This window comes from Notolabrus celidotus, chromosome 2 (genome assembly GCF_009762535.1).
Source record: "Notolabrus celidotus isolate fNotCel1 chromosome 2, fNotCel1.pri, whole genome shotgun sequence".
Classification (NCBI taxonomy): Eukaryota; Metazoa; Chordata; class Actinopteri; order Labriformes; family Labridae; genus Notolabrus; species Notolabrus celidotus.
Genome location: NC_048273.1, coordinates 19,475,197 through 19,497,151, shown reverse-complemented (window position 1 = coordinate 19,497,151; position 21,955 = coordinate 19,475,197). Strand labels below are relative to the sequence as shown.

The following is a 21,955-nucleotide window of genomic DNA, read 5'->3' as shown; positions in this document are numbered from 1 at the left end:
TGGTAGTCACAATTTCTTTGCGTTTCTATAAGAATACTGTATGTTTGTTTCATAAAAGGTCAAAGTAGTATCAGGTGTCTACTGTATTTCACTTTCACCTCCTAACACTATGATGACCTCATCTCAAAGGAGATATTCCATTGTTTTTTTATTCCTTTAACACCTTGGAGAGGATCTCTCTTCTCTTTTCATAACTAGGCCTCGAGAGTCAATGTAAATGTTTGGAAAACTCAGCGTTGTTGTGTAACGCATTATGAAATGACATTTAAGCAGCAGATAATTGGAGCTACAATGACCATCCTCTTGAAGTACATAGACAACTATCCCTTAGGATAGTGGGAGGGGCCAGCTTCTGAAAAGCATTTCCAGATCTCGAATGTCCTAATCAATCAGCAAAGTATTCAGCAGTCTCATTTGGCCCATCTTTTATTTTTTAAAACTACCCCCCTGTTAGTTCAGTGCATGTAGCCTGATGCGGGTGGCACACAGCGGAGTCTATATTGGTGCTGCTGAGCTCAGCCAGTGAGGTGACAGAGATTATTCTGCTCTTCATCACTGTGGAGGACTGGCATGCCATCACAGGGATCAACCGGTTGAGGGCGATGCTATGCGTATACATTTTGACAATATTACCATTTTGGAAGTGAAGGTCTATATTTTTTGCAGCCTGAGAGGAATTCGTTTCACACATACAGTTTCGTCCCAAACAAACACAGGGCATATTCTGCAAATAAGCAATATTCTGCTTATTACAGAACAGTATCTAATGAGTGTAACTAATGGATGTTAAAAAGCAGTAAGTGTTTATGAGGTGAAAAAGGTTTCATAGAAGATGATGGTTTTATGGCAAGACATGGTACAGCTTTATAACCATGATACAACACTTCATTACAGTTGTAGCCCTTCTGTGATTACTGTGGTAAAGAGGCAACAACGCCCCTGAACACACTGAGAAGAGCGAGCCATGGGAGACGGTGTACCTGGAGGAATAGTTGCAGCTGCAAGCAAGTTACTTGTTAAAAGACTTTTTAATTTTCGAATAGTTATGAAATGGAGAAGAGCTCTTGATTCACTATTGCCGTGTGTGCTTCTGTGTGCCAGAGAACCGTCTGCAGGTGGTGAAGGGATTGGAGGATGTGGAGGTGTCTGAGTGTGAGGGCTGCCCCTTTGAGGTGACCCTCAACCTTGCCTACATCGAGGGCGTGTGGACCAGAGATGGGGTGCAGCTTAAGTCCAAGCCAAACTGCCGTATCAGCATGCATGGGAAGAAACACTCCCTCATACTGAAGAGGGTGGCTCTGGGTGACGCAGGCTTGTTCTCTTTTCAAGCCAATGGCATTCAGACATCAGGAAGACTTAGTGTCAGAGGTAAAGAAGTGCAATAATTATAGTCTTATACAAGACCAAACTTTTCAAAAAAATCTCTCCACATCATAACATTCAAATAACAGGATATCAGTCTGTTGACCGATTGTGTGTCCACCTGCGATCCAGACCAGATTGTGTTGAAATTCATGGTCACCTGAGGATAAATCCTTGTGACATTTTATCTTGCACAGAGCAGAAGTTGACACTGATGGTTGTAATGAAATATCGAAACCACAATCGAATGGAAAGCTACATTTTTAAAAAGTATTTTTCCCAGGGGATAAAACTTAAAATTTGAATTCCCACACTTTCAATCAGCATTATCACCAGGTTCAAATTTCCGTTTGTCCTGTGCATTGGTTTATTAATAAACAATACTTAGGACATTCCCCGCAACTTTAGCTGTACTTTGTTTTTTGCTAATTATGAAATGTTCCCAATGCTAATGTGCTAAGTAAGCAGACATGAAAAGCACAAGTAAATGTAGTTAAGTAAAGGAGCATGCTGCTTCAAGGGTTAAACTTGAACCATTAAGTGCTAAATACAGTCATACTCCTTCTTACCCGGGAAGTCCACAGGATGCGTGTGCGCCACGTTACGGCTGCGCAGCGTGTTCGAGGGCTCGCGCCTGGTCCAAAGGACGCGAGTTGAGAGCGTAGCGCAGCGCAGAGCAGGCACGATCAGTTGGATCCAGCATAGAGAGAACCACATACAAACAACAGGTCACAGAGCCTTTCTGTGGTTGAGTTCATTTGGAGAGTATTCCATTACTTTTGTGCTTTAATCATCACTGAGTATGCTGCAGTGACAGTGAGTTTAATAATAATAATTATGATGTTTTATTTTTAAATTGGCGGATGTTGCATGCGATCCTCGTGCCTGACTTCCTGTCCAGGTCGTTCTTTTCTGTGCGTATTGACGCGTTCTGGGCGCCGGCACCGTTGAAAATAGGCTTGAAGCGGCGCGGGGGCATGCTCCCGAGACGGAGCCGTAACGTAACGCCACGCGCCCTGTGGACCCTAGAGCATTGACTAGAATGGGAACGTATCGGCTGCGCAGTGCGCGGTGCAGCCGTAACGTAACGCCACGCATCCTGTGGACCCTTTAAACTTGAAGTTTTGGACAGTTTAATGAAACCTCATCACCTATTTAATTTAAAACCAACACTCAAGTTCTAGTGAAAATTAAATCCTGGGTTATCATTCAGGGATCTGACAAAAAGATTTCTGAAGCTCCCATAGGTTGTTTTCAGTCACTTTACATGCATTGTTTGGGTCCTTTCTGTCAGCTAGGGACATCCACATAGTGAAGGAGCTGGAGGATGTCGACACAATGGAGCGCCAGGCTGTGAACTTCCTGTGCGAAGTCAACCAGGTAGATGTGGATGGACGTTGGTACAGGGACGACAGCCGGATTCGTCATGGGGACAACATCAAAATAAGACACCAGGGTAAGAATCCAGACACAATGTTCTCATAAAAACTAAAGCCTACACAGAATAAATAAACTTAACTTTTTAGAAGCTGCGTTTGAGTGGTCATAAGGGACACAACAGGTGATCAATAAAGAAAAAGGTAATCTTGAAAATTTCTAAATACAATAAATAAAATAAAACATATTTTTTAAATCTGACTTCAGGTAAATGTCACACCCTGGCTTATAAATCAGTGAGGCCAGAGCATGCAGGAGAGATAAGATTCACTGCAGAGCGTGTCTCATCCTATGCAATCTCACAGTTCAAGGTGAGTCACAGTAAAGTTTATGTCAGATTTATGCAGATTTATGCAGGAAAACATGTATCATGCCATCGGCCCCTTCTGTTTAAATTCAATGTGTCCTCCTACAGAGCTCCCAGTCCAAATACTGCGTCCGCTGAGGGTCAAGATAGCCATGTATCGCCATCGGGGTCCTGCTGGAGTGTCAGGTGTCCCGACCCAATGCTCAGGTCAGGTGGTACAAGACTGCAGGGAGCTCCTGCCTAGTAAGAAGTACCAACTAATCAGCCAGGACGTCTACAGGCAGCTCATCATTGATGACGTCTGCTCTTCAGACGAGGACAACTACACCTGTGATGCAGGAGATGATGAAACCTCCTGTCAGCTTCTGGTGGAGGGTGAGATGCCTGCTGTCACTTTCATCACATCAGTCTCAATGTTGAACTTATGGACTGTCTTATGCTTTATGTACCCACAATTTTGAAAAACGTAATGTATCAAGAGGAATGCTGATGTACACATAAGTTTCTGAAGTGCAAAGTATACTATGAAGAATGTGTTTTGTATAATATTGCAAGTCTGGAGCTGTGTCATCACTGGTAGTATGTGTATTGCTGTATTGCAGAGCAGGCTATCAAAATAGTGCGAGGAATGAGCTCATTGGAGGTGATGGAGCCAGAACCAGCTCTTTTCCAAGTGGAGACAAGTCTGAAATCAGGCAGACCCCCCCGATGGACCCTTAACGGTGAGGTGCTGGAACCCAATGCGGCAGTGAACATTGACAGGGAGGGAACCCTGCACAGCCTCATGCTCACCTCCACAGAAAGCTCCATGTCTGGGCCTGTGCTCTTTATGGCTGGCAAGAGTCGTTCCACTGCAAAGCTGACCGTCAGGGTGAGTGGCCTAAAAAAAACTTGTTGATAAGGCAACTTCAAAGTCAGGGAATTGGATTTTCATAATGTTAAGCTAAATTAGGCATTGCAACAGAGGTTTAAGTCATCATCTACAATGTCAAATGATGGGGTTATGAATAATTAAGATTAATCATGAGTGTCCCATTTAACTGCTTTATGTTGTCCCGTCTAGAGCGTCCTCTTCAAGTTACTCAACACTTGGAAGACATAGAGGTGAAGGAGAACAGCTCAGTGACTCTGAGCTGTAGGTTTGCTCCGTCTCCCAGGGTGGTGCGGTGGTTTAAAGGTCGCACAGCCCTAAAGACCTCAAACAAATACAGCATGAGGAGAGAAGGGAAACGAGCAGAGCTGACCATTCATGGCTTGATAGGGATGGATGCGGGACAGTACCGCTGCATGGCTGGAGGTTCACAGAGCACAGCACATGTCAATGTAGAAGGTAGGATCACCAAGGTAAAACACTTCATATTATTTTTTATCATATTGGTTGAGTTGGTTTGGATTCATCAGTTTCCTTCTTGTAACAGTGAAAACCCTGAAGTTAGTTAAACATCTTGAGCCAGTGGAAATTGAGGAGAACGGTGTCGCTACATTCTCATGTGAGCTCAACTACGTGGTCGCCAATGTTGAGTGGGTTGTCAACAACATCCGCCTCTATTCTAATGCAATCAACCGGATCCAGCACATGGGCACTATGCACAGCCTCATAATCAAGAAGCTGCGGCCGCAGCAGAGTAAAGTCACATTCAAAGCGGGCCTTCTCTCTGAGACAACCACCCTAAAGGTTAAAGGTCAGCTGGGAGAAAAATTAGAGCGTATGGGCAGGGGTTTTCTTACACTAGCATATCCCTGTGTTTATTTCTGAGAGACATGTGTGGTGTATAATCTTGGCTCTAGAGCGCCCGGCAGTGTTCCTGAGATCTCTGGAGGATGCAACGGGAGAAGAGCAAGGAGAGGTCTGCCTTCAGTGTGAAGTTTCCAAAGAGACAGTGACCCCTGTTTGGAGGAAGGATGGTATAGTCCTGACTGCTGATGATAAACACGAGTTACTTCAGTTTGGCAAATCTATGGCGCTGATAATTCATTCACTGAGCAAGGAAGACGCTGGACAGTACACTTGTGACCTGGGCACCAGTCAGACCAAGGCGAAAGTTACTGTACATGGTGAGTCATCTGGAAATCTTTGTTATTTGAGAGGAGCTCTACAAGATATATCTTCTGTAATAACGCTACCTTTGTGATTCTATTTACCTGCAGACTTACATATTACAATCATTCAGCGTATAAAGACAACATCTGTCTTGGAGGGCGAAAGCTGCACTTTTGACTGTCAGCTCTCTCATGATCTCGATGATGAGCCTTCCTGGACCATTAATGGCGAGGTGGCTGTCACCAACAGCCGTATCCAGGTCATCAACAACGGCCGCAAATATAAGCTGACCATCAGAGATGCTATTTTAACCGACGCTGGAGACGTGGTCTTCACAGTCAAAGCCCTTAGCTGCAGGACCATGCTCTTTGTTAAAGGTGACTGAGATGAAATAATTAGCACTGTTTTTCTTTGCATGATATTCTTAAATAAGCAATGTGGTGAACACATTTATCAGAAGAAAAGCTTAAATATGACTCAATGCATGTCCTATTCTGTAGAGAAGCCGGTACATATTTTCAGGGAGCTGTTGAATGTCAAGGCGGTGCCGGGCGAGGATGCAGAGCTGAGCTGTGAGATCACCAAACCAGATGCTACGGTCCGTTGGCTGAAAAATGGCCATTTGATCAGAGAAAGCCCAAAGTATGAGATGAGTGTGGAAAAACACTTAGCACGATTGGTGATCAAGAATACCACAATCAGAGACTCTGGAGAGTACTGCTGCGAAGCTGAAGGTATAGCTTCACGAGCTAAGCTGGAGGTCAGAGGTAAGTTATCTCTTGTTCTTTTTAACCAATGAGATCTGCAACTGCATCACTAAATCTTAAACGTAACTCAACTTTTTACACTTTGTTATCCTTTTCAGACCTCCAGCACACGTTTGCTAGGGAGTTAAGAGAAACACAAGCAGAGGAGAAGGGTAAAGTGACCCTGGAGTGTGAGACTAGGCGGCCAGCCAAGCGTGTGATCTGGCTGAAGGGAATGGTGGAGCTGCGGGCTGGTAGGAAGTATGTCATCAGGCAAAAAGGGGTAGTGCTGTCCCTGACCATCACCTGCCTGGAGAAATCAGACACGGATATTTACATATGTGATGTTGGCACCATGCAGAGCCGGGCACAGCTGACTGTGCAGGGTGAGGACAGAGTGAAGGGAAGAGTTTACATCATGGTTGTTTACTGTGTTCATTGTAATTCTGCTGGGACCAAATGTAAGTGAACCCTCCTGTTATGTTCCTTTCTCTGGAACAGCAATAATGTTCCTGGGTCAATTTGACCCGAGGCATATTCAATTATCCAAAAAACACATTTTTTTAATCTAATTTTTAACTCCATTACTAACCATTTAAAACGAGATTTAGTCCATTGGTGTTCTTTAATTCTCACAGATAATGGTTCAATGAGGATAACTCACTCGTTTTTCATTAAAATTAATGTTAAAACTTTTTTAAATGTACTTTGGAAAGCCCTAAATATAAATTTAATACTTTTAAATGACATTGATTTTTGTTTATTTTATTTTACATTTTGAGTTTTTTTTTTTATGAAGTGATGTTGATAAATCAACACGACACCTCTTCTGTCACACGCTGCCCAGATTTTTATGCTGCATTTAGCTGGTTTGGAAGGCATATATTGCCTAAAATAGACTTTTATAAGGGTTAATTTGACCCGCAACATAACAGGAGGGTTAAAGGCATACGATTCATCAGGAATAGATGTTTAAATCGATTTTCGAGTTAGTTGCATTAAAAAATCTGGTGTTTTTTATTGGCTTTGAACAATAAATTGATTCACAAAGTAAATTCTAAGTTGCCGTGTTAAATCATGTAGTGGGTAGAAACTCTGCTGCAAGGAAGACAATCACGTTTAATACTTGAAGATAAATATAAAACAACTAAAAGGCGACTTACTTACCATTTATTTTTTTTAAGGGTCTTAAGTACACAACTGACATCTTATATTTACCGAGATAGTTGCAATATTATAATATTAATACTGCATGTTATCGAATAGTATATGCTTAACCTGTTATTTAAGCTGTTCTTAAATTCTTAGCCAAAATGTGTCCAAAGTTTCATCATTATTGAGTATAAAAAAACTGTGTTCAATTTTGCTTCGAGTAAAACTCCACATGTTTCTAATGGGATTTTTCACTCATCCATCTTCTCCATATTTCTCACAGGACAGAGGGTTCTGATCCTGGATGAATTGGAGGATGTTGAGTGCCTCGAGGGAGACACGGTCACATTCAAGTGTCGAATTTGTCCCAGTGACTACATCGGGGTCAAGTGGTATCTGGATGAGACTCTGCTGTACACCAATGAGCTCAATGAGATCCAGATGCTGCCTGGAGGCTACCACAGCCTCACTTTTCGGCAGCTGGCCCGCAAAGACACTGGCACTATTTCATTTTCAGCAGGGGACAAGAGATCGTACGCCTCACTGCTGGTTAGAGGTAAGGTCTTAATCCGCCAGAGTTTTGTTGTGTGTATTTTTATGTCACATCTGGTTCTGAATTCCTGTCTCTTTATGCTACCAGAGAGGCGCCCCACCATCATTACAGCACTGGAAGACTGTGAAGCTATTGAAAGAGGTGGTTTGGTTTTGTCTTGTGTGACCTCCAAGCCGTGTCACATCCTGTGGTACAAAGATGGCTGTCTTATGTGGAACTCCTCAAGGTATTTTGCCACTCGCTCAGGCTGCGAGGCCCGACTGACGATTCGGGAGGTCTGCAACGGTGATGCAGGAGTCTATGAGTGCAGTGCTGGATCTGTTACAACAAGGGCTGTTGTAACTGTCAAAGGTATAAATATTAAATTATTTTATTGTTATCCCTAACTTTTGGGTTAGGATTAGGATAGTATTGCACTAATATAATTTGTTATAACAATATTTTTTCTCCTTGTTGTTGAACCAGTGGTATAACTTTGGTTTTTCCTCTTTTTCTGTCTTCATTAGCCATCCCGGCAGAATTCATACAGCCTCTAAAGAACGTGGAGGCCAAAGAAGGGGAGACGGTGACCCTGACCTGTGAGTACTCTCTGCCTGGGGTGCAGTTCCACTGGTGGAGAGGTTTCGAGAGCATCAGGGCCGGAGACAAGTACATGATGAAACAGAGAAAGACAATTAATTCCCTCATCATCAAATCTGTGAAGCCTGTGGACTCAGGAGAATATTCTTGTCAATGCAGAGATCACCGCACCACAGCAAGCATCAGAGTACAGGGTATGTCATGAACTCTCCCTGACCTTTATGTTCCTTTTTTAAAACTAAATTTACCATGGTCATTGCTCTCTTTTGTAATCTTGATACATTTTTTGGGGACCACAGTTTATAAAACTACAGCAGTGTGTTTGAAGGTTGGGTTAGCATTTAAAGGGACTGAGCTGTCACAGATTTGTTGTTGATACACAGCAGATATCACACTTGGTTATTTGTCATGAATAGCAGAAAACAAGGCAAGCCAAAAAAAATAATTACAACCACTAGAAAAGGTTTTTTACCCTCCAAAATAAAATACAACATTGTCACTATATAAGATGTCTGTCCATGGCTTAACCAATTCACCTCAATCCTGATTGTATTTCCTAATAGAAGGTTTCCTGTTGTTTTCCAGCTATTCCCATTACTTTTGTACTGCATTTGAAGAACATGCAAGCAGAGGAGGGAGTCAATGTCTTACTGCGCTGTGAACTGTCTAAACCTGGACTGCCAGTAGAATGGAGGAAGGGACAGGAGCAGTTGTGGAACGGGGTTAAGCACCAGATAAAGAAAAGAGACACCACCCAAGAGCTTCTTATATGGAAGCCTGTGCCTGAGGATAGTGGTCTCTACAGCTGTGTGTGTGCTGATCAATTTACATCTTCCACTGTCAAAATCAATGGTAAGTTGATGGCAGTTGTTTTTATTCACTAAAGTAAAAAAGTAAGGTTAATAATTGTCAATATATTAATTGCTGATCATTATCTCACCACCAGCGCTGCCAGTAACCTTCAAACAGAAGCTGAGAAATGTGCTGATTGAGGAGGGCAACACTGCTACTTTACGGTGTGAGCTGTCCAAATCTGGGCACAGCGTGGAGTGGAGGAAGAAGGGGGATGAACTCATCAGGAATGGAGAAAAATATCAAATGAGGCAGAGAGATATGCTGATTGAACTGAGGATCTTTGGTGTAACACCTGAGGACAGCAATATCTACACATGCATCTGTGGAAACATAGAGAGCACTGCAACACTGACTGTGAATGGTAGGTAACTGTTATTAAAGTGTGTCATTAAAACTGCCTTAAATGTTATTTGTGATAGGATAAGATCTGAACACAAGTGATGTGACGTGTAACCCTAACCCAAACCCCAACCCTAACCCTGTACGATATCTAGGTGGTTCCCAAAAACCTATACCAAGAATAAAAAAATGACATCCTCAGACAACAATACTTGTTGTATTACTAATTTCCTCTAACTACCTCACTTTGTCTTTACCTTCTAGCTCTACCCATCTCTTTCAAGCAAAAATTAAAGAACCTCCAGGTGGAGGAAGGACACAACATCACTCTTCATTGTGAGATTTCTAAACCTGGAATCCCAGTGGAGTGGATACTTGGAGGTGAGCTGTTGGAGAATGGAGAGAAGTACCACATCAAGCAGAGGGATACCACCTTGGAGCTGATCATCAGAGATGCTGATCCAGAGGACAGCGGGGTGTACACCTGTGTGTGCAGAGAGCAGAGGACTAAAGCCACTGTTAAAGTTATTGGTATGATAAATATTGCAAACTCCCTTTTTTCTTTGTGTATTGATTGTTGTAGAAGTTTACTGAGCTGCATGTACAGTGCTCCTTTAATCTCTTTGCTTGTATTCGGCTGTTTGGTAATTGTTATATGGCCAACAGCTGTTCCTGCCACATTCAAAGTGAGCCTGAAAAGCCAGGAGGCTGAAGAAGGGAAGAGTCTGACATTACGCTGTGAGCTGTCTAAGAAGGGAGTCCCTGTGCAGTGGCAGAGAGCTGGCCAGGTGTTGTCTTCAGAGATATCCCGAGGGAAATATCAGATGGAGCAGGACGGAAAGATAGCTCAGCTGACCATTCTCAGTGTCCAATCAGAGGATGCTGGGAAATACAGCTGTGTTACAGGAGATGAGAAAACCACTTCTGAAGTCAAAGTCAAATGTAAGTCAAAGTATGCCATGAGACCACATCAGTCAGAGGAATCACGTAGCTCTTTCCTTAATGAAAGTTTTCATTTTAAAAGATTGTATTCTTCTAACATAATCTGTAGATTTAAAAGGGTATGTATATTTTGTGCGATAGAATCCATGTTCCATACCTGATAATAAATCTTGAGATTTTATTGGCTTTGAAGAGAACAAAGGCAGAAGAGCATGCATATCTTCTCCTTATTTGTAACCTGAAGAAAAAGTATAAGTGAGGGTAAATTTCAGTTTAGCTATTGAAAATGTCACATTACAAATCAATCCAACCAATAATAATAAGAGTATCAAATATACCCACAACAGCACTTCCTGTGACATTCAAACGAGAGCTCCAGTGCATGGAGGTGAAGGAGGGAGACTGTGGAGTTTTTAGCTGTGAGGTCTCCAAACAAGGAGCTCCAGTGGAGTGGAGGAAAGGCAGAGCGATCCTAAAGCCTGGAGAGAAATATGAGATAAAGCAGGAGGGACGCCTCATAAAACTGATCATCAACAACATAGAGGAGAGTGATGCTGGGATATATACCTGCAAGACTGGAGACCGCCAATCAACTGCTGAGCTGACTGTGCAAGGTAAGAAAACAACCAAGCGGTATCCCCAATACCTTATATATCTGATTCATTCTTCCGTTCTGCATATCTCTTCCTCTCTTCTTTCTCTTTTTGAACTTTGTTAATGTTTTCAACAGAATCAGCTGAGCGCAGACGCCAACGAGGTCAGCTCTGATGTAGTACAATAAAATCAAAGTAGACTTAGTGGGTGTTAGCACTGCTTGAACCCCATTATGTCATTTCACTTCAGTAGCTCTTCAGAGAGATTACTGCCCCATTGTCACTTTGTTTGTTGTCTGGCTTATGGCCAAATGTCACAGTACAGTGTGTGCTGTACATTTCTGCTCATAAACTGGGTAAAAATGTGGAGTCATGTTACAAACATACATCCCAAACAACCTTGACTTGTTAGTTAAGCACTCATGTTTTGACATCAGGATAGAAAATCAAACCTATAATGGATTATATTATGATCCATTCAGCAGCTTGTTAGAGAAAAAGATTACTGGCATGACAGATTTTCTTGTCAAAACATTCTGCAATGTAACTTCCATTTCAGTTCATTGTCATTTTGAAGACGACGATTGTTAATGTGATTTATTTTTTGTTGTTTTGGTAGTTATCCTGTCTAAGGATAACTCAGTCTATTTCGACCCTTGGTTTAATTTTTGGTATTTACAAGATATCCAAGGAGTTGAAATGTTCATATGCTGACTATTAATTCTAATCTGATACTTTGTTCTTAGTAACTAGTTATGATCCTTAGGATTTCACTTTTATTCCACTTAGCTTATTTTAAGTTTTACTTGTACCCTCAGTAATCTAAGTTTGATTGTGTGGTGCTGTTCCAGCAGAGTGTTGTTGCTTCAGAGCAAGTTTAATTAAAGGGTTGGTACTTCAATCCCAAGCCATTCCTTGAAATGTCAAAAACTGTCTTCAATTTTCCAGGTTTACCACCAAGCTTCAAGTTTCCACTAGTCAACCAAGAGGTGACTGAAGGCAACAGTGTGGTCCTGCGGTGCGAGCTTGACAAACCTTCCCCTTCAGTGGAGTGGAGGAGAGGAGCAGAGCTGCTGAGGAATGGAGACAAGTACCAGATGAGGAAAAAGGATCTCCAGGTAGAGATGAAGATATCAGACCTCTGTCTGGACGACACTGGAGATTATACCTGCTTCTGTGGTGAACAAAGGACAAGAGCAACCGTGAGAGTAAATGGTTAGTACTTCAAATAACATGCATTGGGAGCAGGCAGTTATTAATTGAATACAAAGTATATCAAAGGGCCACTTATCCTCAGTACGTAGAGCATGTGCTTCATGTGCAGATGCTACATTCCCTGCTGCAGTGGTCCTGGGTTTGACTTTGGCCCTCAGCCCTCGGCTGCATTTCATAACCCGTTCTCTCTTTTTTAGATTTCCTGCCTCTCTTTAACTTGTACAATAACAACAAAATTGGCCAAAAACGACCTTGAAACACTTCTACATTTTTTTTGGGCAATAACTCCACATGTAATACTGAGATGTTGTTTAAAAGAAGCACGCACAAACAAACACTTGCATGAGATCGAGATGGTTAAAATGAGGCGTGGAAGCTAGTACAGAACACAGAGTTCTCTGAAAGTTCAGATCCACTGATATTGTTTTGTTTTATGATGACATCACTGCCTCTGTACTTGCCAGAACTTTAAAACAAGGTGTTCCTCCCAGTCATAATCATATTTCTGCTCTTCTTTCTCCAGAGCGGCCAATCAGATTCCTCCAGGAACTGAAGAATATTCAGGTTCAGGAGGGCAATGGGGTGACACTGAGCTGTGAGCTCTCCAAACCTGGCACTCCAGTTCTGTGGAAGAAGGGAGACAAAGTGCTGACCAATGGGGAGAAGTACCAGATGAAGCAGAGCAGCTCCGCCCTGGAGCTTCTCATTAGGAAAAGCCAGCCTGAGGACAGTGGCACATACAGCTGCTTTTGTGATGACATAAAAACTACTTCTACCGTAATCATCACAGGTGAGAGCCAGTACTTGTATTTAACAGAAATATCATGCTTTCATCATATAAACCTTATGCAGCATACTTTGTGTCTCTCTGGTTCATTACTCTGCAGCAATCCCAGTAACTTTTAAACAAAAGTTGAAGAACCAGGAAGCTGTGGAGGAGAACAGCGTGACGCTGCGATGTGAGCTTTCCAAAGCTGGGGTCCCGGTGGAGTGGAGGAAAGATGCTCAACTCCTGAATGAAGGAGAAAAATATCAGATGAGGCAGGAGGGCAGGATGGCTGAGATGGTGATCAGGAATTTAACTCTAAAAGATGCCGGGGAGTTCAGCTGCTTTGTTGGCTGTGTTGTGACTTCAGCAGACATCAAAGTAAGAGGTAAGTGGAGCCAAATGGAAAGACACTAAAGCTGGGGGTTTGTTACTCACAGTGAAACGCATGGTTCTCTCACAAGTTACCATGGTGGATGCATTAGTGAAACTAACAAAATGAATTCATATGTATGAAAACATTTTGAGTAAGGTAGAGCTATTCCAATTTGTCAGCCTTTGCTTGATATGTTTTTATATTCCCAGCTATTCCTGTAACATTTAAGAAAGAGGTTTCAAATTTGGAGGTGAAGGAGGGAGACAGCGGAGTGTTCTGCTGTGAGCTCTCCAAACCAGGAGCACCGGTGACCTGGAGGAAAGGCAGAGAGGTCCTCAAAGCTGGATACAAATATGAGATGAAACAGGAGGGTCGTCTCACCAAACTAATCATCAACAACATGGAAGAAAGTGATGCCGGAAGATATACCTGCAAGACTGATGACAGCCAATCAACTGCTGAACTCATTGTCAAAGGTAGGATAGAGTTCCAACTGAAAACATGATCTAACGCCTTTGGTTTATCAGAATAACCACTCTTTGGTTCCGCTCTTGCAGCTCCTCCCATCACATTCAAGACTAAGTTGAAGAACCAGCAGGTTGAGGAGGAGAACAGTGTGACGCTGAACTGTGAGTTGTCAAAGCCTGGCCTTTCTGTGGAGTGGAAGAAAGGACAAGAGCTGTTGAAAAATAATTTCAAGTATCAGATTAAAAATAGAAACTGCATCATGGAGATGACCATCAAGAACTCACAGCTTGAGGACAGCGGGCTTTACAGCTGTAACCACGGTGATGTCAAGACCACAGCCAACATCACCATTACACGTAAGGGGAGATTGAAAATAAAAGCATGGCTTTATGACTTTTTAGATTTTTTCAGGGAAATAGCAAAAGGCTCAACCACAAGATAACTTAACATAAAATAACACAGCATGTAATTGGTTTCTCTGCAGCTATCCCCCTCACCTTTAAAATGGGTCTGAAGAACCAGGAAGCTCCTGAAGGAGGCAATGTGTCTCTTCACTGTGAGCTGTCCAGGGCCGGGGTGCCTGTGCAGTGGTGGAAGGCAGAGGACCAGCTCTATCATGGGGGAAGATATCAGATGACGCAGAAAGGTCAAATAGCTGAACTGCACATCAAAAACATCCAGCCGGAGGATGTTGGGGAGTACAGCTGTGTCCTGGGAGAGCAGAGGACAACGGCAGAAGTCAACGTGAGAGGTAAGTGACGTGATGCCAACTTACAAGTGGCTATGAACACGGGAATTCTGTGACACCTGTGAGTAACTTGAGGGTCAGGTATTAAGGTATGTAATGAAGATCACAATGCATTGCTCTCTTTTACTCTCACAGTACTGGTTGTCAAGACATAACTGCTGTTTATATGGCAGAAGACGCAGGAGTCATTTTTAAAGAACGTTTTTTATTTTTTATTTTACCCAAACGAAATTCACAAACTAAAATGAAAAAAAGGAGTCAACTTAACGGAACTCAAATTAACACGACAAAATATGAGGTGTGAACTAAACAAACAGAGCTCACACAATGTGACAAAGGGACAACTTCAATGTTTTTCAAAACTTATATATTGGTTTGGCCTGACCAAGTTAACACAAGGGGGGAAAAAAGGATGCTAAGTTACTATCACCTTAAGAATATATCAAGGATTAAAGGACTTATGTGTCAGCAGGATGTAGAAAAACTTGTCCATGCATTTATCTTTAGCAGACTACACTATTGTAACGGGGTCTTTACAGATGTCCCTAAAAAGTCCATCAGACGATGCAGAATGCTGCTGCTCGAGTCCTAACAAGGACCAAAAAAGCAGATCACATCACTCCAGCTCTTAGATCCCTACTCTGGCTTCCTGTCTGTCAGAGAATAGACTTTAAAATCCTGCTGATGGTTTATAAAGCACTGAATGGTTTAGGCCCAAAATACATTGCTGATCTGCTCCTACTTTATGAACCATCTCGACCTCTGAGGTCATCAGGTACTGGTCTGCTTTCAGTCCCGAGAGTCAGAACGAAACATGGTGAAGCGGCGTTAGTCATTTTGCACCACACATCTGGAACAAACTCCCTGAAAGCTGTAGGTCTGCTCCAACTCTCACCTCTTTTAAATCAAAGACTAAGACTTTTTTATTTGCCACTGCCTTCCTATCTTAGCTTATTTTAACTTGCTTTAAATGCAAATTTTAATTTAACTTTTAATATATTTCTAATTCTCCTTTTCTTTTCTGTTTTATTATATTTGTCATTTTAACTGTGCTCTTTTATGCTTGTCTGAATGTTTCCAATGCTTTGCCCTCATGTATGAAATGTGCTATGCAAATAAAGTTTCCTTGAATTAAATTCAAAGCAATACTAGCTACACCTAAATGCCCCTGTGGCTCAGAGCACAAGGTCTGCCCCCACAAGCTGGCCTCAGCACTTGAGGCTTGTCTGCCCTTGGCCATGCTTTTTGTTCAGACCAGGAAGTGCGATCCCCCACAGCCAGGTAGCTCAAAGAAATAAAAAAACATAATAATATAACATCAATATGTATAAAATCTTATAGTATGAAAAAACATACATGCTTAACTTAAACAATGTGCAATTTGATTAAAAAAAACCAACAACTAATATTAAATCAAACCAAGTGTGTTAATTGTGTGATTGACTGCAAATTAAAACAGGTTTTGGAACTACGTAATGTTGGTAAAACTAATGAGGTGAGAGTGTGGCTTGGGTGGTATTATGGTATAACCCTTGTTTGTCTGCAGCCATCACAATAGTATTAGAGACCCTCATATGCCCACTTGTAGGCTCTTATTCAATATGTCTCTTTAGGGAGCATCGTCATTCTCAAATATCCACTTCTAAAATTAATCCATAGTAAATTTGTTACACAAGAGTCAGCTGACCAAACAGTAATTTAGAGCACATGTCCTTTCCTTCTAGATCCGATGTGTTTCAAAATCATAACTATTTTAACGTGTTGTTTCCTTTCCTTCTTTTTCCAGCGGCAGCATCCGTGTTCTTTGAGAAGGAACTGGAAAACCAAGCCGTGATAGAGGGGAAATCTGTGCTGCTGTCTTGTGAGGTTTCCAGTGCTAATGTCCCTGTCACTTGGAAGAAGGACAACACAGCGATAGAAGAAGGAAGGAGATGCATTATAAAGAAGAAAGGCCCCACACATACTCTGGAGATCAAGAAACTGTGTCTGGAGGATGCTGGAGAGTACTGCTGTATCAGCAGAGGCAAGAAGACCACTGCCAAGCTGATAGTGAGGGGTAGGTGGTACAACAGAAGATTTTCATCCTTTTTTATTGATTTGTTTGGTAAAATCATTCACATCACTAACCAAGTGTAAGTTTTCATGTAATTTGTTATAAATACATACCATTCCATCTCTAAAAAGCCAGCTGTATAGCTCCCTCTCCCTCCACAGAGCGCGTGCGGATTGTCACAAATCTGCTCGACATAACAGTGACAGCGGGCGAGGATGCAGCGTTTGTGTGTGAGCTAAGCCACGCGGATGTGACTGAAGGCGTCTGGTGGCTTGGCTCCAGCCCTCTGCAGAAGAACGAGATGAACCAGATGACATGCCGGGGTCGTGAGCACCGACTGGTCCTCACTATGACCACACCTGAGGAGACGGGCACCGTGGCATTTGTGATTGGGGAAGAGAGGACTTCTGCAAGTTTGCTAGTTGTGTCTAAGCCCAAAGGTGAGCAGAAACATAAAAAGTAGAGGGTATAGTATGTGGAAAAAAAACGATAATGTATAATGTGGGCAAATAATCTTCTGAACCACAACTATTTATTTGATGTTTCATTTTACATTCCAGTTTTGTTTGAGGAGAATCCTAAAGATGTTCTGATCATGGAAGGAGAGACAGCAACTTTGTCCTGCAAGATCTCTGATGTAACCTCCCTGGTTACATGGAGGCGGAACCACATCCCCCTCCGACATGGTGATAAATATGAGCTACGCAAGGAGGGTAAAATCAACCTACTGCTGATCCGTGATGTGGATCCCCTGGATACTGGCACATACTCCTGTGATACCGGAGATGTGCAGAGCAATGCCAAACTGACTGTAACAGGTGAAAGATAAACGTCATGTTGCTTGGATAGAAATTTTTCTATGAAATATTCTAATAACACCAAAAAGCTCAATTCCTCTTCTTTTTCCCATATTTCCAAAGAACTCCCTCCATTCTTCCAAGAGGAGCTGCAGAGTCTTGAAGTTGAAGAGGGAGGTTCAGCTTCTCTGTACTGTGAGCTCTCTAAACTTGGAGTGTCAATACAGTGGAAGAAAAACAAGCTGTCATTAAAAGACAGCAGGAAATATGAGATTAAACAGGATGGCTGCCTCCTCCAGCTCCACATCAAGGATCTCAAACTTGAGGACAGTGGCAGCTACGCCTGTCAAGCGGGGAATGCAGAGACCACTGCATCTGTAACAGTAAAAGGTTTGTGATTTTTGGTTTAGCATGTCACTCATTGTTCCTTTTGTGTTAACATTGTATAACATCCCCTTCCCTCCTTTTCTTAGAGCTTCCTCCATTCTTCAAGAAAGAGCTAAGAACTGTGGAGGCTGAGGAAGGTAGTGCAGCCACCCTGTGCTGTGAGCTCTCCAAGCCTTTTGTGTCTGTGCAATGGAAGAAGAACAGATTACCTTTGAAGGCTAGCAGAAAGTATGAAATGAAGCAAGATGGCGGCGTCCTGCAGCTTTACATCAAGGATCTTATACCTGAAGATCGTGGCAGCTACACATGTCAAGCAGGAAGTGCAGAGACCACTGCGACTGTCTCAGTGAAAGGTGTGTGCATTTACAGATTTGCTTGGCATGCAGCTTTAACTTGTACACTACATAAACATTATCTGTTATTTCTAACATTTACTATAGCCTTACATGTTACTTCTGTCAAACCTACAACTATTTAATGTAAAATATTCAATGTATCAAACTCTAATCTTCTTGGTCTGTTCTAGAGCTCCCACCATTTTTCAAAACTGAGTTGCATAATGTGAGAGCAGAGGAGGGAGGTAAAGCGACCTTGTGCTGTGAGCTGTCAAAGGCTGGAGTGTCAGTCCAATGGAAGAAGAACAAGCTGCCACTAAGAGCCAGCAGGAAGTATGAGATGGAGCAGGATGGCAGTCTCATTCAGCTCCATATACAAGATCTCAAACCTGAGGACAGTGGCAGCTACACATGTCAAGTAGAAAGTGCTGAAACAACAGCAACTGTGTCAGTCAAAGGTTTGTACACTTAAAAACCTGCTCATCAAATTTAAAGTACCCTGCAAACCTGATTAATGGAGAATCATCAAATTATCATCCTTCCTTGCATAAACTCATATTTAAGTAATATTGTAATCATTTCATTCATACTTATCTTTTAAATAACTTTCATTTAGTACGAGAATTAAAATTTGTAAGTCTTGTTTTTTTTCTTAAACAATACATTTTACAGAGCTCCCACCATTTTTCAAAGAGGAATTACAGAATTTGAAGGCAGAGGAGGGAGGCACAGCCACCCTGTACTGTGAGTTGTCCAAGCCTGGAGTGTCGGTCCAATGGAAGAAGAACAAGTTAACACTGAGAGCTAACAAGAAGTATGAGATTCAGCAGGATGGCTGCATCAACCAGCTTCACATCAAAGAGCTCACACCTGAGGACGGTGGCAGCTACACATGTCAGGCAGCAGGGGAAGAAACCACAGCAACCGTGAGAGTGAAAGGTTTGTGCAGCAGAGGATTCTGACTTTAACAGAGCTTTTGAGTGAATGCATTTTACTGTACAGTACATATGTCATTTGTCTTTCTGTTAGTCTTTTTCAAAAGCTAAAAAGAACAGTATGATAAATATGAATGCACAATTTTGCTAATTCTGCATTTTTTGGTCCAGAACTCCCTACATTCTTCAGCAAAGACTTGGAAAGTGTAGAGGCTGATGAGGGAGGTGCAGCCTCCCTCTGCTGTGAGCTGTCTAAGCCTGGAGTATCGGTTCAGTGGAAGAAGAACAGGCTGCCACTGAGAGCAAACAGGAAGTATGAGATAAAGCAGGATGGCTGCATCCACCAGCTGCATATAAAGGAGCTCACACCTGAGGACAGGGGCAGCTACACGTGCCAGGCAGGGAGTGCAGAGACCACTACAACTGTAACAGTGAAAGGTGCATGCATTTGGCATTGAACAATCCAGTGTGTGTTCTTCATGCATTAATCTACTCAACAGTACATGTCTTTTTTCCCTATCTTAACCTCTACACTGTAACTAAGTTAGAAGTCTTAAAATTGTCTGCATCACAAAACACATTATCTCCTTTTTCTGTAGGTTCAGAAATACTTAGGATTAAGGTTCAGATGAATAAACTTTTCTCCAATACTTACCTATTTTTTCAGAGCTTGCACCATCCTTTGACAAAGAATTACAAAGTGTGGAAGCTGATGAGGAAGATTCAGCCATCTTCTGCTGTGAGCTGTCTAAGCCTGTAGTGTCAGTAATGTGGAAAAAGAACAGGCTGCCACTGAGAGCTGGCAGAAAGTATGAGATGAAGCAAGATGGCTGTGTCCTCCAGCTCCAGATCAAGGATCTCAAACCTGAAGACAGTGGCAGCTACACATGCCAAGCAGAAAGTGTGGAGACCACTGCGACTTTATCAGTGAAAGGTGCGTGCAAGTGTGACAATGAAGAATTCAGATTATCTCTAAGCACAAACCCACACACTATAACTTATTGTCACTAAGATACTGCCACTTGAGTTGAACCCCCAACATTGTTAGATGCTCGAATAGCCTCGAAAATGTCTGTTTTCGAAAGAGGGATTTCGGTATCATACTTGCTAAAAGCATTCTCTGGTTCCACTGAACATGTGTGTTCTTTATCTTTCCCAATCCCTTCCAATTTTTGCAGAACATGCACCATACTTTTACAAAGAACTACAAAGTTTTGAGGCTGATGAGGGAGGTATAGCCTCCTTGTGCTGTGAGCTGTCTAAGCCTGGAGTGTCAGTCCAATGGAAGAAGAACAAGCTGCCTTTGAGAGCCAACAGAAAGTATGAGATGAAGCAGGATGGCTGTGTCCTCCAGCTCCAGATCAAAGACCTCATACCCGAGGACAGTGGCAGCTACACTTGTCAGACAGGAAGTGTGGAGACCACTGCAACTTTGTCAGTTAAAGGTGTGTAAATGTGCTGAAGCAGAATTCAATCTTTGTAATTTGGGCACTTCATCATTGAGTGAAACTTGAAGAATAGAGGATTGTTCTTAGGTTGTTGCTGAAAGGTCCTGTTTCAACAAGTATGCTCAGAGACATTTGTAGCTCTCTTTTTTTATTTTTAAGAATGTTTTATTATACTTAAGTTCATCAAATCTTTATCTACTATACCAGAGCTTCAAACATTCTTCAAGGAAGACCTATGTAGTGTGGAGGTGGAAGAGGGTGGTACAGCTTGTCTGAACTGTGAGCTGTCTAAAGCTGGAGTATCAGTGCAATGGAAGAAGAACAAGCTTCCACTAAGAGCCAACAGGAAGTACGAGATGAAGCAGGATGGCTGCCTCCTCCAGCTGCACATCAAGGATCTTAAACCTGAGGACAGTGGCAGCTACACATGTCAAGCAGGAAGTGAAGAGACCTCTGGAACTCTATCAGTGAAAGGTGTGTGCATTTGGTTTAAATAATATGAATGTTAGCATAGCATGCATTTATCTATTCAGTGAGATTTACAGAAGGGAACATTTCTGTTAAACAACAATCTTCTATTTATTACATTTTAATTCACATATTATGTTTGCAAATGATTCCTCATTACCATCCAAGATAATTCCACCCTGCTCTTAGTTAGCATTCAATAATCTCTGATCACTCAAATACTTATTTTATCGTTCCTTTTTCTTCCCCCAGAGCTCTTACCATTTTTCAAGAAAGACCTATGTAGCCTGGAGGTGGAGGAGGGCGGTACAGCCTCTTTGAACTGTGAGCTGTCTAAACCTGGAGTGTCAGTGCAATGGAAGAAGAATAAGCTGCCACTTAGAGCAAATAGGAAGTATGAGATGACGCAGGATGGCTGCATCCACCAACTGCATATCAAGGAGCTCACACCTGAGGACAGTGGCAGCTACACGTGTCAAGCAGGGAGTGCAGAAACCACCGCAACTGTGACAGTGAAAGGTTTGTGCATTTCACAGTGAAGAATAAAAGGTTTTCTCTGGATGCATTTAACAAAAAAACCCTGACCATTATTGCTAACTTTCTAATTTTGCAGAATAACCCTTTATATTGTACTTCTTTCATAACACTTAGTAAACTAGCAAATTTTTTCCATTTTTTATGTGAAAACATTCCCTGATTCTACCAAAAATTGACAAAGAGGTTTGGAAATCATTTCTCTTCTTATGTTTCAGAACTTGCACCATTCTTTAAGAAAGAACTACAGAGCTTAGAGGTTGAGGAAGGAGGTGTAACTTCCCTCTGCTGTGAGCTGTCTAAGCCTGGAGCATCAGTACAATGGAAAAAGAACAAGACTCTACTAAGAGCCAACAGGAAGTATGAAATGAACCAAGATGTCTGCCTTCTTCAGCTCCAGATCAAGGACCTTAAACTTGAGGACAGTGGCAGCTACTCATGTCATGCAGGAAGTGAAGAGACCACTGCGAATTTATCAGTGAAAGGTTTGTGCATTGGTTGAAGATTATGTCAGTTTAA

At 42.2% G+C, this 21,955-nt stretch overlaps 1 protein-coding gene across 1 annotated transcript in view; it reads left to right on the top strand.

Annotated features, from left to right (window-relative positions):
* The first annotated feature begins 964 nt into the window (after positions 1-964).
* obscna (obscurin, cytoskeletal calmodulin and titin-interacting RhoGEF a) overlaps positions 965-21,955 on the top strand; it is a 43,914-nt gene continuing 22,923 nt past the window's right edge. Inside the window, 41 exon segments of the mRNA XM_034706163.1 lie at positions 965-1,004; positions 1,102-1,368; positions 2,657-2,818; positions 3,215-3,276; positions 3,278-3,326; positions 3,329-3,481; positions 3,709-3,977; positions 4,172-4,436; positions 4,525-4,788; positions 4,895-5,161; positions 5,255-5,524; positions 5,648-5,914; positions 6,013-6,279; positions 7,329-7,601; positions 7,686-7,949; positions 8,105-8,371; positions 8,763-9,029; positions 9,124-9,393; positions 9,636-9,902; positions 10,038-10,313; positions 10,661-10,927; positions 11,044-11,070; positions 11,855-12,085; positions 12,645-12,911; positions 13,009-13,275; positions 13,473-13,739; positions 13,821-14,087; positions 14,216-14,482; positions 16,266-16,535; positions 16,694-16,972; positions 17,093-17,350; positions 17,453-17,719; positions 17,803-18,069; positions 18,243-18,509; positions 18,724-18,990; positions 19,158-19,424; positions 19,654-19,920; positions 20,165-20,431; positions 20,642-20,908; positions 21,155-21,421; positions 21,655-21,921. Of these exon segments, the coding sequence (XP_034562054.1) occupies positions 965-1,004; positions 1,102-1,368; positions 2,657-2,818; positions 3,215-3,276; positions 3,278-3,326; positions 3,329-3,481; positions 3,709-3,977; positions 4,172-4,436; positions 4,525-4,788; positions 4,895-5,161; positions 5,255-5,524; positions 5,648-5,914; positions 6,013-6,279; positions 7,329-7,601; positions 7,686-7,949; positions 8,105-8,371; positions 8,763-9,029; positions 9,124-9,393; positions 9,636-9,902; positions 10,038-10,313; positions 10,661-10,927; positions 11,044-11,070; positions 11,855-12,085; positions 12,645-12,911; positions 13,009-13,275; positions 13,473-13,739; positions 13,821-14,087; positions 14,216-14,482; positions 16,266-16,535; positions 16,694-16,972; positions 17,093-17,350; positions 17,453-17,719; positions 17,803-18,069; positions 18,243-18,509; positions 18,724-18,990; positions 19,158-19,424; positions 19,654-19,920; positions 20,165-20,431; positions 20,642-20,908; positions 21,155-21,421; positions 21,655-21,921 (9,823 nt within the window).